The sequence below is a fragment of the Euwallacea fornicatus genome, chromosome 6 (assembly GCF_040115645.1).
Source record: "Euwallacea fornicatus isolate EFF26 chromosome 6, ASM4011564v1, whole genome shotgun sequence".
Lineage (NCBI taxonomy): Eukaryota > Metazoa > Arthropoda > Insecta > Coleoptera > Curculionidae > Euwallacea > Euwallacea fornicatus.
This window is the reverse complement of record NC_089546.1, coordinates 3,188,911-3,208,507: the sequence shown is the minus strand read 5'-3', so window position 1 is coordinate 3,208,507 and position 19,597 is coordinate 3,188,911. Positions and strand designations below refer to the sequence as shown.

At 34.2% G+C, this 19,597-nt stretch overlaps 1 protein-coding gene across 1 annotated transcript; it reads right to left on the bottom strand.

The window, feature by feature from the left end:
• Nucleotides 1–2,026: 2,026 nt before the first annotated feature.
• On the bottom strand, nucleotides 2,027–19,472 carry LOC136339793 (fibrinogen- and Ig-binding protein). The gene is made up of 4 exons (XM_066283286.1): nucleotides 18,628–19,472; nucleotides 9,994–10,091; nucleotides 5,692–5,853; nucleotides 2,027–3,880 (listed from the first exon to the last, which is right to left on the bottom strand). The coding sequence occupies exons 1-4, from the start codon at nucleotides 19,336–19,338 to the stop codon at nucleotides 3,724–3,726; spliced, it is 1,128 nt and encodes a 375-aa protein (XP_066139383.1). The 5' UTR covers nucleotides 19,339–19,472; the 3' UTR covers nucleotides 2,027–3,723.
• Nucleotides 19,473–19,597: the final 125 nt, after the last annotated feature.

The window sequence follows — 19,597 nt, the reverse complement described above, 5'->3', positions numbered from 1 at the left end:
ACATTACGGCTGTTTTCTCAAGTGTGAATTTTCCCAACGTGTGCCATTCTTCGTGAAAACAAAGAGGGACGTCTTGGAAAAATATATATTTATAACGGTGGCAAGATAGTTTTTGCGGTCAGGACAATCATGTAGCAGTCTTTGGTAAGGAGATAATTGACAATAGTGAAGTGGGTAAACATACTTCTTGGAGTATATTTTCTCGAGTTAATATTATTTTTATAAAGGATATACATTTCGGAATTGTTTGTTTTTGAAGGGACACATGTAACTGTTTCTGTCCTTTCAGATTGCTCTTCGTATAAAACTATCAGACAAAGATTATAGCCAAGTAAGGGGGGAGGATGGGTGGTAATAGAAAATTTGATAGAAAGTGAAGAATTTGATAACAATAACAACGTGGAAACAATGAGCCCTTGAAGCAACACGTCGGTTTAGATGACGGGATAAACAATCAATTGAAACTGTGGACCAAATGTTTGATTGCTTACTGGCAATTGACCATCGTGGATTTACAGTGTGACCCATTTGTTTTGGAGTCGGTCTGTAAAGAGTTCATTGATTGTGTGATTTAGCCCGGTTTTTTTTATTATTATAGAGCTTGATAAACTGCACATTTTCATCAAAAATGGCCTGGTTGATATAAAATCAAGGCCTATTATGACAGTTGCTAGAAGCAAAATTTTGATAAATCATATTAGCGATTTTTTTAGAAAAAATCTGTGCGGGCCACTGGTTTGACCACATCTCAAATCGGGCCTGTATAAAATTTTCTCAAAAAATTTCGAATAATAACGATTTTATAGAAGAATTAAAAATGCACACAAGGTACTTACTTATTTTCAAAAATTAATAGTTTATAACGAATTAGTTATGGTCTCATGCCGTTATTTAGAAAATGTCCACGGCATCCATTTTGCCTCGTTACTTCGACGTACTGGTCTATCTGAATGTCTGATGTTGAATTCTGTATTCTGCCGCAGTTTCTGCTACCGAGCGCACGTTGCCGCCAACAAAACGAACAATTTCTGTTTTTTCTCTTACACTTAAATTGTCCACAATTAACACGATTAATAATTCAATTTGTATCAAGCACAAATGAGTTCTAATATCGATGTTGACGTTTGTTGCGTTTGTTTGACAGTTAAACACTTCACTTGTTCTCCATAGCCTACTATGAATTTTTCAAAATAAATAACTACTGAGGGTGCAGTTTTAATTCTTCTACAAAATCGTTATTACTTAAAATTATTCGATAAAATTGTGTACAGGCCCGTTTTGAGAGGTACTCAAGACAGTGGCGTGCACATATTTTTCCTAAAAAAATCGCTAATATGATTTATCAAAATTTTGCTTCTAGAAACTGTCATAGTAGGCCTTCAATTTTATATCAACCAGGCCATTTTTGATGGAAATGCGCAGTTTATCAACCTCTATAATTAAAAAGGAAAAATCCGGGCTAATTCGCACAATTAATAAACTTTTTACAAACCGACCCCAAAACAAATGGGTCACACTGTATGTATAGTTGAAGTAAGGCTTTTGTGAGGTAGTTGTTGATCTATTATATTTTTGAATATTTGACCATTCCGAGATGTTGAAAAATTCTGTGTCAACTTTTGCATGAAAACCGTGTTTATAGCTTTCTATACTTACAAACCCACACTTGTTTTGAGCATTATCTGGTGAGAGCAAATAACTGAGATCGTAAAGGTACTACAACGATATTTGCTGAGACGTAGAGAAACAATGTTATTGCAAGACTTCTTATTGGCACGAACGAATTTGGAAACTTATTATTTTTTGGTAAGAATACCTGTTTTCTCTCTGAACTAATTTCTGTTTTCTTGGACTTGCGCTTTTTAAAAGCAAACATGAAACACGTAATGGGTTTACTCAGTGCATTTCGATGTAATTCGATACAGTTTTGTCTTTAACTGATCGATCTTATTGTCGAAAAGTTCTCATTGCTTCAGTTTAAGTTCAACCGACTTCAGGCTCCAGACGATAGTAAAATTGAAGACAATTAGTAAAAAATATATATTTATTTGTACCAAAGTATTAGACCGTTTTTGTTACAAAGGTGAAACTAGAATTAATTTATTTACTTATATCGACGTTCTAATAAAATTGATACAGCGTTTACGATCGCATGATCAACGAAAATCAATTATATGGGTTAAAAAAATACTAAACCCAACTAAAACCACTGTCACATGATAAAGGTTTACAACAGCGTCACGAAATATGGACAAATTTTATAAATAATAATTGGCTAAAAATATATATATTTGAATCCGACGACCATTAGAAATAAGGTAGTAATTCAATATACTTATTGTTTCTCACTCACGTTTTTCTAGACATAACATATCCAAGATTTGTTATCACATGTGAAACCCCTAAGAAACTTATAACAAATTATCTCTGTGTGGGCAAAGTGAATGATATACTATAGGGAAAAGTAATAAGCAGTTTGGAGTTTGAATACACTATAGCGAGGAAAAACGATATGCTTCTCCGTAATATACGTTAATCCATGTGAAGGATATAAAATAATTATATATTAAAACATTAAATACTTCAAACTCCTTTAAACGCATTTCTCCCTACTCCAGCCCCAACACATCGCACGTTAATGCAATATTTCTGGATTTCTACTCAATATATCTGTTCTAAATTGTATCGTCTTCAGCAAAATTTACAAATCGAACACATTAAATCTCAGAAATAAATAAATAAAGGTCAGTCGAAAAATAAAAACTACCTAACAATAATAAATAATATTCAAGCGTGTGCCAGAGCATAAGGGGTGTTTTAGAGCTCTTATGGTAAATCTAAAGAACTTATATAAAAATTTCATTTTATTCGATATTACAGAACAATGTTATCAGGATGGGTATAAATCATTCATTACCTGAGTCACTCTGAACTAACATGCGAGAAGATCAAACGAAAATTCGGATTTATTTTGACACTTCACTACGTAGCTAAAAATTACTATTATCTACCGATAGATTAGTCAAATTATATAACTTCGTATCGTAATTGTATCGGGGTAACGATGGCATCGCAATTTTTCAAGTTTTATTAAATTTAATAAACTTAATACTAATAATTATATAAGGATTTGATAAACTTAATAATGGGGTTAGGCATTAATACAAATAAAGAATAAAGTACGTATTATAAACATACCAAAAAATTGCTAATTCTGTATATAATATGAATAAGAGTATACATTAGTGTAGTTTTCATCTCAGAAAATTGGAATGCGTTGATAGTTTAGGCCCAAGGGCTAATCAAGGAACAAAACCTTTATTCTGGTAAATGAAACAGACAGTGAATGGAAAATTCACATTACGTCTGCTCTAAAAGAGAGGCAAACCCAATCCGAAGAGTATAAAACAGTCATAAAAATGTGCAATTTCCCAGTCGGGATTTACTCCACATCTTTCTGATCATTCTTTCTCTTCTTGGTTTTCTTTTCCGATAGGACAGAGCTATTACAATTAGGTTTCGATAACATTTCTCCAATGACGGGATGACACAATGAATTTTTTTTCCTTCCCAATATCAAATTTAATACCAAAGTTATTGCTAGAAATAGAGAGACTTGAAGATAAGGCACTAATCAAAAGTATTAGGCACTACAGGCAATAGTCTTATGAGCGAATATGACGTATATCCGGAACACCCTCTCCGAAGAAAAGTGTGTAAAATTTATAAACTAGTAACAGGCCCGGATAAAAACACCCTAGTAGGCGGTGGTGGAGCTAGTGATGAGGTAGTGATGGTTGAAAGACTGTCTGCCGAGGTCTTACCATCTTCAGACGGCTCAGAGGCCGATACTTCGTTTCTGCGCAGCAGACTTGATAGTCTACACGTAGGAAAAACATTGAAAACATAGAAAATATTGTTAACGCATACAAGGGTGGACCAGCGAAGTAACTTGCATTTGCGAACATCAGCTCTCAGTTTTCCTATCAACTCAGAACCTTATAAATATGCATTTTTTTCTCTGTTTGAATTGCTATATTTCTTTATGGACTTTGCGCCACCAATGCAATCAGTATCAATTTAAAAAGCTACAATCTGGTTTCAGATATGAATCTTGTAGGGATTATCAAAACCACAGAAAAAGTATTGGAAAAAGTAATGAAAGAAACTTTTGGGAACTGCAGGAAATAATCAGTCATCAAAAAAGAATTTATATTAAGTTTACAGTAAAGTTCTGTCCGTTTATGAAGAAGAAGAAAATTATGCAGTTTTTGATCCATCTAACAATATTTACTGTACGATATAATTTCCATTATTGTTTATGACTTCTTGCCAGCGTGATGGTCATTTTTAAATCCCATTTTTAAGAACGCCTTGTCTTTGGAGACGAAAAACTCAAGAAGTGCTGTTTTGACATCTTCTTAATTTTTGAACTTTTTTCCCGCCAAAAAATGTTTGCAAAGAGAGGAACAAGTGAAAATCAGAGGGTGCAAGATCTGGGGAGTATGGTGGATGCGAGAGAATCGTGCGTAGCTCTGTGATTTTCTGGCGAGCCGCCAAAGCTGCATGTGGTATGGCATTGCCGTGGTGCAATATGATTTACTTCCTGTTGAAAATCTTCACCGTCCATCTTTTCTTAGCGTGATTTATTTAACTCGTCCATTTATCAACAGTATTTCTCCAAATTGAGCTTTTCGTTGGGTTTCAAAAGCTCGTAATGGATAGGTTCTTGAATGTCCCACTATATACACAGCGTTCTCTTTTTAAGGCTTAATCCAAGTTTAGAAGTGGAAAGGGTAAATTGTCCGGGAATACAGTACGCTCTTACAATGTTTTCATACGTAATCCACTTTTCAACACCAGTTATCATACGGTCCAAGAAAGGTGCACTTTTGTTCCGAGCAACCTGAGATGTGCATATGACGATACGGTCATGCACATTTTTTTTCACTTAACTCATGAGGCATCCATCTGGGATATTTACAGACCAATCCTAGCTTCCGAATATGGTCCGCTCAGAGCGTGCCTCATCGCTAAGATCGAAATCACCTGCTTCAAATTTTTCGAACCATCTCCTACATGTTTTCTTTGAAACAGCATCCCCTCCAAAAACTTTGACTAAATTTCCACATGCTTCGGTAGCATTTCTACTCTGTTGAAATTCATACAACATACAGTGCCTCAAATGAACTTTATTAGTACCCATGTTTTCACGATCGCGTCTAGTTTAAAAATAACATGAGATATCTTTACTGTAATTAATTTCGAAGAAAACATGTACATACATGCAGTTATAAAGAAACACGGCCATATATGGCTCAAAAGAGTATGCGCATACATGTTTAAACTTGAAACGAAATTCTCGGACAGAACTTTCCGGTAGACCTAATATTTTATATGAGAAATTAACGATGCGAAATGTGCCCGAGCATTTGCTTACCACTCTTTAAGAAACATTTGCAGAGGTTCATGATTAAAATTTGTATTAGGCGGGGATATAGCACTCACAATATTAGCCCAATTCCTGTTCACCCGTCTTAATGAAATGAATACTAAGAGAGATATTCAATGTTAAAGCTGATTTTTTTTAATTTTTGGGAATATCGCAGAGGGGGTTAAATCGTGATACCATTGATTCTTCAAACGAGCATTTTGATCCACCCTCGCTGTTTCATAATAACCCTTTCGTACCTCAAAACTTTCTGGTCCGCTTCCTCTTTCTTGGCTCGAGTGTCCTGTAATTCGCGTCTGAGCTCCAAAGCTTCTCGTTCCAGATCCAAAACTTGACGAGCGGATTTATTTTTCTCTTCTGTCAGGCATAATACCGAAGAATTCAGGCTCGTATCGTCAGATCTGTATAATATGTAGTATGCATTTTTTTAAAGATTTTATAAATAAACTTCTAATTAAAATTACGTGAGAATAGCAAGACATTGTGATTTTTAGATCAAATTGGTGCCTGACACACCCCATGGACGAAGAAAAACAAATAAGTAATATACAGAGTGGTCTAAACCGTAACAGAAAATTGGTTGATTTAGTTTGGAAGGCGAAGCGATATAGATTTTCCGCTGTGCTATATAGGCTAGTTTGATTGCATCTAACTCGTTACCTCTTTGATTGAACTGATTAGCGAAAATCTGCGACATCATAGTCATTACCTAGTTAATTCCTAGGCTTTACAAAGCCACCGAGCCATGAACTATGTCAATGCGGCGTTAATGGCGTCGAAGGTATTAAGAAAAAACGATGTTTCTTGAACGACACCTTCAAGCAGTTCCATAGGGCTTAAGAGGTATTTAAACCACGTGTTTATAAGAGCTCTTTTGTGGCTTCGGCTTAAGGAACCAACTTCCAAAATAAATGAACATTATTTTCGGGCATTCTTTAAAAACATCCAAAGAATCTGATTTCTCGGAAAAGAATTTAAAAAATTGATCAAATCAATCGCGTCGACGTTTCAAATTTCCATTATTTTTTCCACTTTCGTTCAATATTTTCAAGAGATATTAAAATATCCTTTTCTTCAACATTTTTCGCATTGCATAGCAGATTTTCCAATATTGTGTATTTTCCGTCGTATCGTGCTTCTGCACTCACTTCGAAAATCATTCCAAAGCGAATCCCACTGATCGCACGTCAGCACTTGGCACTGAAAACTTACCATTGATCGTGGTGTACTGCTGCCTGTGACCCAAACACAGGAGCAAAAGCTTACAACTATTTTCAAAAAAATGATCAACCGAAGTCTAGCAACTAAATTAGAATGAGACACGAAATCACAAGTTTTCTTCAAATCGCATAAGGTAACATTCAGATAATATCCCTTTTCGAATCACACAATAATCTTACTGTTTTGGGCTTTTTTTAAACATTTACAGAATCTAAATTGATTATGAGAAAATTCCAATGGACGATAATATACTACTTTATTTTCATCCATAAATTTCTGAATAACTTTTAAAAATTACTATCAATACACTTAGAAGTCAAGAGGGAGTAATTTTTGGAAACTCCCAAACGGCTGGGTTTAGGAGAGGGTAATATTTTTAAAAATATTATATTTTTGAATTTTGAACACGATGTCATATTGAAAAAATTAAGACACTCCATTGACGTTTATAATCCTGCAACTTCAGAGGCATATTTCGATGATTGCAGAAGACTTTCTCTCAAATTCCAAGACGTGAAAATATAGTTTTTTGAAGTTTTCTTGCAGTTCCAGAAGACCGATTTGAAATTCGAAGCGGTTAGGGCACAGCACTGATTTTCATGGGACCTTCCAGCCATCAAAATTTCCAAATTTTCCCGAATATTTCGGAAGAGGTAAATTGTAAAGGTAAGGTACCTTACATAAACTGACCTTAAAGTTTAACGAAAAATCCTGAAATGGGAGAAAATGGAGAGGGGGTCATTTAAAAGAAATCATTTGTTATTGCCACACTTCATGGCATACATTGTAGGTTTAAAAATAATTTTAAAATACGGACCTTTTACATACTAAAAACTTTTTCTTCTAAATCGCACATTTGCTGAGATATTGGACTTCCTCACACTGAGCAGCAATTCGGTATGTATGAAAATAAAATTATTTTCGCTCTGATTATGTTACGGTAACAGGACATCAACGCCACTATAGGAATGCAAACTTGTTTCAACAACTATCTACGTCATCACAGAGGCTAATTGATAATCCTTAAGGTTAAGTTCAGTTCACACCCCCTTACGATTAAGGTCTCCCTTGACGAACGCAATGCTTTGCATCACACAACAAAATCCCACTTCAACTTGATAGAATTCTAAAACTCTTACATATTCCAGGAAACGTCTCATCTGAAAAATTCCAGGACGTTTCCCTGCAAAAAAGCGTAGCCGAAACGGCAATCATCCGATGTCCTTTAAATTCTGTTTGCACAAGCACTGTGCCTGTCGAGTGCAGGAAAGTATATGGGCCGCGATAAGACATGTTCGAGCGCTATCGCAGGAGACCGGCGGCCGCAGGACGTGGCCCCAGATGATAATAAAAGGATCCACACCGTGATCCTGCCGAAGGACGTTACGGTTTTTGAAACAAAGGGATACGTGTGTGCCCTTCGCGGGTCTGCATGCATTCGATGGGCTGATGCTTTTTTAATACAGACCGGGCGCCCTAGGGTGCTTTCAATACCCTGAGACAATGATGGAGTGAAACACTTTTAGAGTGTAAGAGAAAACGCTGTTAAGTGATTTTGATTGAAAATAAGTAAAAAAAAAAATTGATGAGGATTTCGCAACGGGCTAACCAAATGATATTACCCGTGTGGTGACCAACAACACAACAAAGAAAATTCTAAAAGAACAGATTTAGTACATTAAAATCTTTATTGGAACCGTTCATAAACGCATAGAAGTTACAAAATTATACAAGGTGTTTGGCGCATAAATCGTCAAAATTTTTCTGTGGATTGACACATAATCGTCCGTTTTGACGGTTCATGCGCCAAACACCTTGTAAAGGGTAAGTCCTACACATGCGGCATAAATTCAAACGGATATTCCTTGGATCGCAATAAAGAAAAATCTCTTATAAACAACCACAGTGTGTCCGTTTTCGCTCAACTACAGCAATCTCAGCAACAATAAAAGATTCGAACTCAGTTAAATTGACGGACATCGACGGAATAACGGACAATGCTGTGGAATTAACAGTTCAAAGATTTGCCGTTTAAAAAGATTGAAAAATCCGGTGATTTTTTGAGGTATTCGGTAAAAAACTGAAATTTTGAAAAAATGTTTTTACTTTTTCCTCACCGTATTTGGAGAGGTATTTTTAATCGTTTGGGGACCCACAATTTTTAAATAAGTATATAACTATAGATCAATCTCATATACAGGGTGTCCCACAAGTGTTTCATTATATTTCAGTGGGTAATAGTACATTGAAAAATAATATGACTCCCTATATAAACCATATTCCAATAATGCTTCATTAAGAAGATACAGGGTGTTAAACTTTACTTAAAAAAAAAACACACCTGGAATATTTCAACGTATCAGAGTATCAATGAACAATCAATTATGTATTGAACTAAATGGCCACCAATTTGAACAATTTCTATAATGTTATAGCAAATAAATAATATTTAAAACAAACTTAATATTATTAAAACCATTTAGAGAATATCGTGCATATAGACGGTATTCAATTTTTTACTGTCAAACGATACGTCGGACGAAAAAGCGTCAAGTGAGCATTTTTCTTCTAAATGAAATTAAACTTTTAAAAATAATTTTTATTTTGATAAAAAGCAGTGGCGCACCATGTTTTTCTTTAAAAATGTGCTGAGAGGTGTCCGTACGCATGTCACTGGTGAAACGAAAAATAGCCCTTTTACATAAATAAATGCGTCTACATTAACTCTCAAAACATGCCAAATTTCACTTACATATCTCAAACGGTTTTGAATATATCAATAAAAGTTAGATTTTTTAAGTAAAGTTTAACACCCTGTATCTTCTTAATGAAGCATTATTGGACTATGGTTTATATAGGGAGTCATATTATTTTTCAATGTACTATTACCCACTGAAATATAATGAAACACTTGTGGGACACCCGGTATATCAAAACCTATCTAGCCACATTGTAGTCGGAAAAGCCGTTAAAGCTGGAATTCATAAATTATTGTTTTTCTATAAACAACCGAAGAATCGAATTAACAGGATGTGGTACGATATGCTATCTTGGGTCCACAATATCAACGATAATGAAATTATTGTTCCAGGATTAGTGGAACCCTATGAAATTACTTTGATCGTATTAACATTAATAAATAGGTATCGCAGAGAAAGATTTCTATTAAAATACATCACAATAAACAAATTGCCAGTGGTGAAAGTTTGGTTAAAGTGAGAGAAATGAACATTTGTATGTGAGTCAAAAAGCCCTTTGATTGCATAAATTTTCCGGTTAAGGAAATTTATCTAAATTCTGATTCTACCGTTTGTACTTACCTCGTATTCCCACCAACCGTCAAACATTTCAGTTGTTCTTCCAGTTTCAAAATTCTGTCGCTATACCTGTCCTTCTCAAGCGACAGGCTGAGTTGACTCTGAAACAAATTAAAGAAAATATGATCAATAAAAATAAGTGAAAGCAATGTTATTATAAGATGAGAAATTGTCATTAAAAATTACAATGTAATACGGCTATAACGAATCTTCAAGGGACTTTGCCTGTAATTCGTTATATGCGGAAGTTCGTTAGAGGCGACCGAGGAAACAAGCTTGTTGATTCAAAATTTCTGTTTTAACTAACTGCCAAATTGAACTATTTTTCGCTGTAATAAATGGATGCATATTAAATGACAAAAAAAAATTGAAAAAAAGCAACAAAAATTGAAAAAAAAAACACAAATCTTAAATGAAATTGAAATTTGGGTAGAACAAAAGTGCGTAAAGTGATTCTGCACCTTACGATTCTTCAATATCTCTTCAGTTATTTTGTTTTGCGAAAGATCTGTCGCATTTAAAAAGTTTTTATTTTCTGGGTAAGTCATCTATACATAAAGAGCTACGATATTTAAAACAGAAAGGAAGCTGTGGGAATTAAAAGTTCATCCTTCTCGTCAACTTCCTATTTATTACTCGAACTGTGTTTGTATTAATCATTGAGTTATTTGAACTATATTAATATTATTAGGAAATTCAGCAACTTCCACATGTTCATTAATCATGTTATATTTATTTAAGATAATTTCTTCAAAATCAAAAATGTGCTGGTTTTTTGGCCCATTCATCAAAATTTCCAGCAGTTCACTCACAACAGCATCTCCTGACGATTCGTTATACCAAAGCTCAAAGCTCCAAAACATAATATGGTACATTATAACCGAATAAAACTACATTAGCTTTACAGAAACTTGGATAAAACTTTGTTGTTCGTTCGTTATAAACAAATGTTCGCAATAGCTGAGTTCTACTGAAATATGTTAAACGTTAAAGTTGATAAAAACCAATGTGGTGCACTTACCTCCGCCACTGACTGATTTACAAAAACTGGGAGTTTTTGGTTTTATATCCATGAATATACTGAACTTATACCCAAATTCCACCTTAAATACCTCAAGAGCTTGTGAAATGAAAAAATAAAAAAAATATTTTTTACTTGGGTCGTAAAAATGCACTTAATAAATCGGTTTTATTAACTTTAACATTATTTTTAATGACGAAACTACTTAAAACACAACAAACGAAAAGAAAAAAATTGGTTGAACGCATTGACGCTTATAATAGACTGCTTCAAACGAATTATTACACTGAGTGTTACAATTTTTAATAACTGAAAAGGACATATGACATCCATATCTCCGCTATTGGTGAATAGTTAAAACTGATATTTTTTTAAATTATACCTCTCGATAAGCTAAATTCATGTAGGAAATTTAAATTAAAAATTTTAAGATATTTGGAAGTTAAGAAATTTAAACATTTTTTTCTTAAACTTTAACACCCTCTATCTTGAGACTAAAGAGCAATTAGAAATTTGTTTCTATTAACTTTATTTCTTATTTCGGTGACAGGAATCTGCAGTAAGCAATTGGAAGAATAATTCTGATACACCTAGTACACATATGCTGGAAAGTGTTGCAAAAAATTAAAAAAAAAACCACAGAGTTGCCGTACTAGGCCATATTGCCACATTGATTTTTGCACTTGTGCCAAGCCAATCCAAAAGTTGTTAATTCAGAGAATGAACATCTACTAGAACAATTTTTGCTATAAAATGTATGCAATAAAAAGAAAATATATTGATCATAGGGCCAAGCGGTAAATAAAATGAAAAAATCTAATGCAAAATATTAAAAAAACTAATATATCAAAAAATTCTATAACAAAAAAAGACAACTATATGACAAGGTTAACCAGCACCAAATGAAACTTATAATTTGTATTTCACAAAAAGCTTGCAATGTGCTTGTGTTATTTTATGTTATGTCAATCTATAAGTCCGGCTTTATACTCTTAAAAACATAAGAATAACATGTTCTCAAACCTCTTATTATTTACATGAGGCTCATACTGTTTCATCATACACCGCAGACTTACGAATAAACGCGTGCAAGAGCTAAATGTCGCGTTACCGTCGGCACCCGGCAGGATAAAAAAAAATAACAGTCAAAAACAGAATTTGTCAGAAGGAATAGAAAAGAAAAAGACATGAAGAATGGCAAAGGTCATAGTACCTCTATCTGGCTCACGTTTCTGGGTTTGCAGTACTCTCTCAAATCATCTCTGTGGTGTTACCTTCCTTAATGACGTTACTATACAAACATACCATCGAAGAAAAATCTAAGCCGATTTTGGCTAGCAAGTGGTATTCTGTTGGTGCTCAAATTGGTACCCTTATTTAACTCCACGAGTGGAACGAGAAACGAACACATCAAGTTGGAGTACTAAGTGCTTACCAATTACTTGCCGAAATTGCTTTTAGTAGCTTTATCGATATTTGCCGTTTACTACTCTTAGTTTGAAACCATGCAATTAAAACTGCTTAACCACTGGCAGAAGAAATTACATGATAAACCTCGTTCAAAATATGAAAAACTACCCTGTACATGACTTGAAAACTGGCCCAAACTTATAAACTATAAGGTTCATAGGCCAGAGTCAAAGATCTAAAATGGTGGAGCAGTAAATAAATTCTTAAAACGGGGCCCTCAAAGGATGAAATAATACACCGAAGTGAGGGGCGCGGATCGGGCGCCGCGGGATGTCCCATTCAACGGCCAATCTTCGTGTTTGCCTCCGAGACCCCCGGGGCTCCGGTTACGCCGCAATCCGATACCCGGGGCGAACCCATGGCGACCTTAATGGCTTTTTACTTAACGTGAGAGGTCTAATTTTAACTGCCTATAACGACCGAAATCTGCCCCATTATTGGGCGGGATCGAAAAATCTAATTATCGGCCTATTCCGGATGATGAGGAAAGAAAATGGAGATGGGTGAAGGAAATTAGAGAACACCAAGATCAAACCGGTTTAAAAATTGTGGTCATATTGTATTGCCGTCATAAAATTAACAGTAACGCTATTGTTCGTATGATTAGCCCAAGTAGAATCTGAATAATACACTGAGTGAATGACATAACAGAATATGTAGAAATATTTGGGTTTGAAGCCCTTGCCCTTCGTGGGTGGTCTCGATGTTGCCTAGCGATAAAATAATAAAAGGTAAAATAAAGCCGCTTACTAAAAGTGCGAACTGACATCCCCATGCGGGGTTGGTGAATGTGCTATTTCCGGGTCGAAGCCAGGTATGATAATGTCCTGTCGCCAGTACACTAATTTGGGTGTGGTGCTAAAAAAGGTCTCTAAAACAGTAAAGAAGCCTTCGGCAATCAATCTTTGTATATCATCGCTATTTCGCCACCTGATAAAGAAAACACAAGAAAAATGAAAGCTTATGATTATCCACCCAATTTTCACGATGTTAAGTTAAATAAAAAATAAATTAATAAAATATGAAGGCCCATTTTATAACTTACATCTGTTATAGTCTTCCATTTCTTTTAGCTTTCACTCTTCAAAAGCGACCGATCAACGCAGATTTACTTGAGTTTTTTAAAGTGCAAAATATTTAAGTCATGAACAATACGAGACGGATGGTTGAACTACTTTAATGCCGGCCAAGGTAGCTGTTATGAATCCAAGATGATCCCGAGGAATCGAAATGAGGTCACCATCACGGCGAATTTCATAATACAAATGAAAAGACATTGTGTGTGTCAGAACTGAAAAAGTCACCAATATGGTTACTTTTGTAACTCGCAATCAGAACACACCAAGTAGATGCAAGAACGTCAACTTTTGGGCCCCCACGAACACTAAACCTAAACCTTCTTCAAACTATGAAATCCCAAACATTCACGTTTCTGCATTGGTTTAATACTGTTCCTAAAGTTGCGAATTCATTTAGTATCACGTTACTCCTTTATCGTTAACAGATCAGCATGCATTAACCCTTTTAGTGTCTCGCCATGATGACGCCCCACTTAAAAACAGTTGCATCATCAGTATACAGTGCTAATTTAGTGTCTAGCTTCCTTAGTGTTAGCGACATTTTTAAAATGTAAGAAAAACAGAAATGACATCAGCACACATTGCGTGACACCCCCCACTCCCCCACCCGCCGGTTCCGTGACGATTAACTTCTATCCTTGGCACTTAGCATTCTTCCAATTTAGGGCTCTTTTATTCCCATAATCCTATGCGACCTGAACTTCAAACATATTTGATTGTGTTGGAGGTTTAGAGACCTCTCAGAAGTCTGCCACTGCCGATTAGCGATTACTCAAATTTATATTTGATAACAACAAAACAACTCTTTTTCTAGTAATATTATTCACTAATAAAAAAAAACTATTTATATAAAATGACAGTTATTTTTCAATGTTAACACGATGGCGTTAAGAAAATGGGGGTCCCTATTTAAAAAACACAAATTTTTAATGATTTGTGATTGTCAACTTTAAAAATTATTTATGATCACCCTGTATGCTATTTCACGAGTTTTACTGCGTACTCAGCTAAAGTTGTGCTTTATTAACAATTCCTCAAAAAATTGCAGCGATATAACTTTCCCCTTTCATAATATCACTATATGAATCACCAAATAGGTGTAAATATCTCCAGAATGGTTAAGAATAAGCGTAAAACGTTTCACATAAAAGGTGTTCAGAATTCATCGTAAAGTCCAAAAAAGCAATAAAATATAGGACGTTCCATTTAAAATAAGCGAGTCGACATCTACTTCCGGTATAATCGGAAGTGCCGCCATCTTGAAAATATTTTTAACGCGTGTCTCCCAACCACTTAGGTATATCCCCCAATTTTCAGATTTTTCCAAATTATGGTTTTCCCACAATCGATCGAAGGACTTCCCGGAGGACGACACTGTATAATACAACTTTTTTTTGCTGGTATGAAGTCCGAAGAATCGTACTACTTACCTGCCGAATATATCTGTCCTATGGTTAAATTGTCTATTTGAAGAATAAAATTATTGAAAAATAAGAGAGATTATTACACACTACTAATTACACAGAAATCATGGTAGAATAATGAATAAAAGAAATATATGGAGAAAATTTGTAATTTACATTATATAAATATCGTCGACATTCAGAATTGCATTCAAATGTCACTTTTAAGCGTGCGTTACAACAATATTGTCTTGCTGTCTTGTTGGAAGATAATATATTGAGAACAAATTCATTTAAAAAATTTCAATTAAAAAAATGTAAATCTAAATCGGATTAAGTGAATTAAATCGCCAACCCGATTCGCATCAGGAGATAAGAGGGTAGCCATCAAGGTAAGCTAACAAGTAGCTCATTCAGTTTATTGAACCACTTTTACCTTATTTATATCTATCAATCGTACCCAAAAAGATCTTATTAGTGAAAGATCTGTTTTAGTAAATAATAATAAATTGGTGGAAAAAAAATGGTATTCTTTTAAGGCCATGGACCAAATGCAGAACCGAGTGTGAGGATATCGAAAAGCATATATTCAAGAACTACTTAACCAAATCCTTTGGCAGCTTTCCAGCGTATGATTTGCCTTTTAGAAAGCGATTTTTTTTCACACATTTGCGAATCCAATGTACCACCCACTTTACTACACGAAAATCAAAGTGGCATGTGGCATGTGTCAGTGTCAAAACTTTTCACAACTATTTTAGATTTACACGCGTGTGTAAAAACTTTTTCTGCACATGTACATGAAAAAATGATTGACAATAATTTATTTATTTAATATTAAACTAATATTTAGTTAAAATTACTGAATGTAGTAAAAAATGCATGCACATGCGCTCTTAAAAAAAATATTGTACCTAACAGGTGTTAAAGTGTCAAGTGCAATAAAGACTATATAAATTAAATGAAAAGTAAACTTAAAATATAAAATTCTACCTCAATTTGCCCTCACACTCGTGTAGTTTCTGAATTTGGCGCTAAGTAGCCCATTCTCTATAATAAGGGATCGATCTTGACACCACTATTACTCCACAAATATAAACAGGGTATTCCATTTTATATACGAAGCATGCAAGAAAGGCAATTAAGCATATTTAGTAAGCCATGGAAGTAGGGCCTTCTAGTGGAAATGTACGAAAACTTGCACGAGGTGTTACATTATCGATTTTCAAAATCAGAGGCATCTAACTGACCCTACATAAAGCAGTCAACACAAGACAAACCGCGGAGAATTGAGTATAGCATATTTTGCAATTTAGATGGAGGTATTGATAAACATCAGGTCAATAGTAAATACGGCTCGACCAACCATTTTTATGATTTCATGGACAAATAATCAAATAGCTGTAATGAAACAAGCTATCTATGCATACTTTCTTGGACATAGAGGTGTCTACTTAGAGATTCAAATGTCAGGGTTTTTTATAATCAAATTTCTTGTATTCAAATAATTTTCTTTTAATTTTTAAAAGAAATATGAAACTTACAATCTAGTTCTCCATTGTAAAGTCTGGCACAATGAAATATTTTCTAAAATAGATGTAGAATTAATAAAAATATGTAGTATTGAATTCCTTACTCTGTATTCAACCCAAGATTTAAACTTAACAGCCTGTCATTACGTGAGCACCTAAGTAAAAACAGTAAGTAATAGTTACCAAACTTCGGCCTTACCTGAATATTTATTAAAAATAAATAGATGGGAAGATCGTCGCGACTAATACGGCATTTACTTTAAAACGATATACAGGGTGTTAGGGAAACAACTTTCATAAATTTAACCAACGCTTAAGAATATAATTTTAAATATAAAGTTTCTTATAACTAGGGTCGAAAACTAGATGGTTTTTATTAGAAAAAGGATTAAATTTGACAACCGAAAAAACTAGATTATATGGTAAAATTTGAATAAATGTGCCAAAATGTGTTTGACAAGTATTGACTGTTTCACGTATAGCAAAAAAACCATTAAATTAATTAGCAATGACATTGCCAGAAGCAATTTAAAACCAAATTAATAGCTGAGATTTTACTGAAATCTAACTCAACACTGGTTTACCGATTGTAGGAATTTATTCTGATAATTTTTTTGTATCTCCGATGGACCCAAATTTATCAATGCAATCATTAACCTTTAATTCAATACTTCATGAATTAACTTCAACATATATAATTAAACTCTCCCTTCGGTACTTCTTACTCTTAGTATGGGAAGTCATATTGCAATAAGTTTCACTACTATATGAATAATGGAAAAAAAGACGAATAAAAAAAGAAAAGAAAAAAAGAAACAAACAAAAGAAAAAAACAAAAAAGAAAGAAAAATCAATAAACAAAAGAAGAAAAAATAGAAAAGAAAAAACAAAAGAAAAAAAAAGAAAATGGGATAAGGGATGAAAATCATTTGCGACAACGCATTTTCAATGCTGCCGATCATATTAGGAATATTCCAGGGATTTTTCAAAGTGTGTGAGAAAATTGGCTAAAACAATGTCAAGTTTGTATACATTCAAATGGTGGACATTTTGAACACTTAATTTAAAAACCCAATAACAATAAAGTTGTGAAGTGAAAATGGTGAAAAAGTAATGGCGTGATGCTACTACATATGTACATACATAGGTAGGTACTATTAACAGTTGACAATAATAACTTAAATGAAGTACAGTAACACAATAACAAATAAGGCTATACGAAATAAAATAAAAATTGACAAACTTGCAATACTTTTTTGTTCAGTGTAGTTATCAGTTTACAATTAAAAGTGGGTGTCGCCAAGCACTTTTTTCTCCTTTTATAAGGAATGTGGATATTACTGATGAGATGCTGGCTCATTCTGTTAGTGCTCGAAGGTGCGTTCGTTCCTCAAGATTAAGTGAAACATGGTCTTCACATGTGCTTTCTTAAGTTAAATCGTAATTTATCATGGAGGAAGGTGTAAGGATGTAAGGACTACTTATTAGAAGGGACATAGTGACTTTAAGTTAAAAAAGACGCAGTTGCCGCTGAGAATGAGGAGATAGCAGTGGAAGATCAGGATAAGATTGGTTCGTGATTCAAATATCACTGTAAATTGAGTTTGTCACTGAAATTCTCTATCCTACTATAACTTGAAAAATCAAAATCAAATACGTGAATTTTTGTTTTTTGAAAGTAACTGAAAAACTACCAGATTTTATGTGTCATCAACAATATCAAAACTTCTTAGAGGTAGAAAAAAAATGTAAATACCAAAATTATAAGGTGAAGGCTAAATTTGTTACTGAAATGTTCACAATAGTTTTTGTTGGAGCCCTTAATAAAAGATGAATGTTATTCTCAATTGATTTTAACTAAGAATGGTATTAAGTTCTACCACTCCAACAATCCCTACTGGTGTGTAAAATAAGATATCCAAACAAAATAAATGAAAAACCTTCTAGACAATATTAATAGGGTAGTAATAAAATTGTAAACAGGAATTATCTTGGCAATTAACTTACCATGATGAAACCAATTAAATACCTCTATTATACTGATAGTGAAATAGGTATTATAGTTTACCAAAATTTAAACAAAGAATTAATTTAAATGGTTACACTTTTAAACCGATTGATTCCTTACTCACCACACTCAGTTGTTTCTCCTCCATAATATGCCTCATTCGGGCCAGCAGGGCATCTTCTCTCACCCTGGCAGCTTCCCGGACCTCCCTAATAACATCAGCCAACATTCCAGGCTCATACTCCCTCTCATAATGTCTACTACTCTGTTGTTGCTTCATCATATTTAATTCAAGTCGAAGCTCCATCACCTCTCTAGACAATCTACTATTGTTCTCCGTCAACATATGAATTTGTTGAGTTAATTTTTGTACTGTTTCATCATAAGAAGTAGAACTGGAATCACTATCATTAGGTAAACCTGGGTCTGAGAATCTGCGTTTTGATTCCTCCTCTGGATCAGTTGTTACAACTGGTAGACTCATATAATCAGGTACTTCAGGTGGCATAAAGGGATTGTTAGAGAGAGTTGAACGTCTCGAAAGATTTCCAATACTTCCCATAAAACTACCTGGGCAAGGGTATGATTGATAGTTCATAGGATATACTGGAAGAGACATGGGCTCAGAGGGATTAGGGCAGTTCATAAATGGGTAGTAACCATTTACCATGTCTGGGATGGTAAAGTTGGGATAAGGGTACTGATTAGCTGGGAAGTAATTGCAGCTGGGGACATTCAAATCAAAATTGTGGGAAACCTCTGCAGGTGTTTTCTTTTCTCGATTTTTCTTGCGTTTTGTAACACTTGGAGGATTACCGTTGATTTCAGGAGACATTCTATCCTCGAAAACACTACACCTTCCAAAAGTTTTAACCGAAAATTTATTTTAATTGATAATAAATTAACGGTCTTTAGGCAAAATATTATGATATCAAACACAATTAAAGAAAATATCAATAAATAAACAAATAAAAACATAAAAGCTAAACGTCACAGTCATTGCCATTAGTGTCATGTCAAAAGTGATTTGATATTGACATTAATGTTTTTCCAGTTCCCACTCCGTGGGAGAATGTAGAGTACTTAAGACTGCA

Excerpts from the sequence above, each read along its gene's own strand:
- LOC136339793 (XM_066283286.1), bottom strand. The coding sequence starts at position 19,338 with ATGTCTCCTGAAATCAACGGTAATCCTCCAAGTGTTACAAAACGCAAG. Across the intron at positions 10,092-18,627 it reads AGGAGAAACAACTGAGTGTG|AGTCAACTCAGCCTGTCGCT; the intron begins GTGAGTAAGGAA and ends AATTTGTTTCAG. Across the intron at positions 3,881-5,691 it reads GCGGACCAGAAAGTTTTGAG|ACTATCAAGTCTGCTGCGCA; the intron begins GTACGAAAGGGT and ends TCCTACGTGTAG.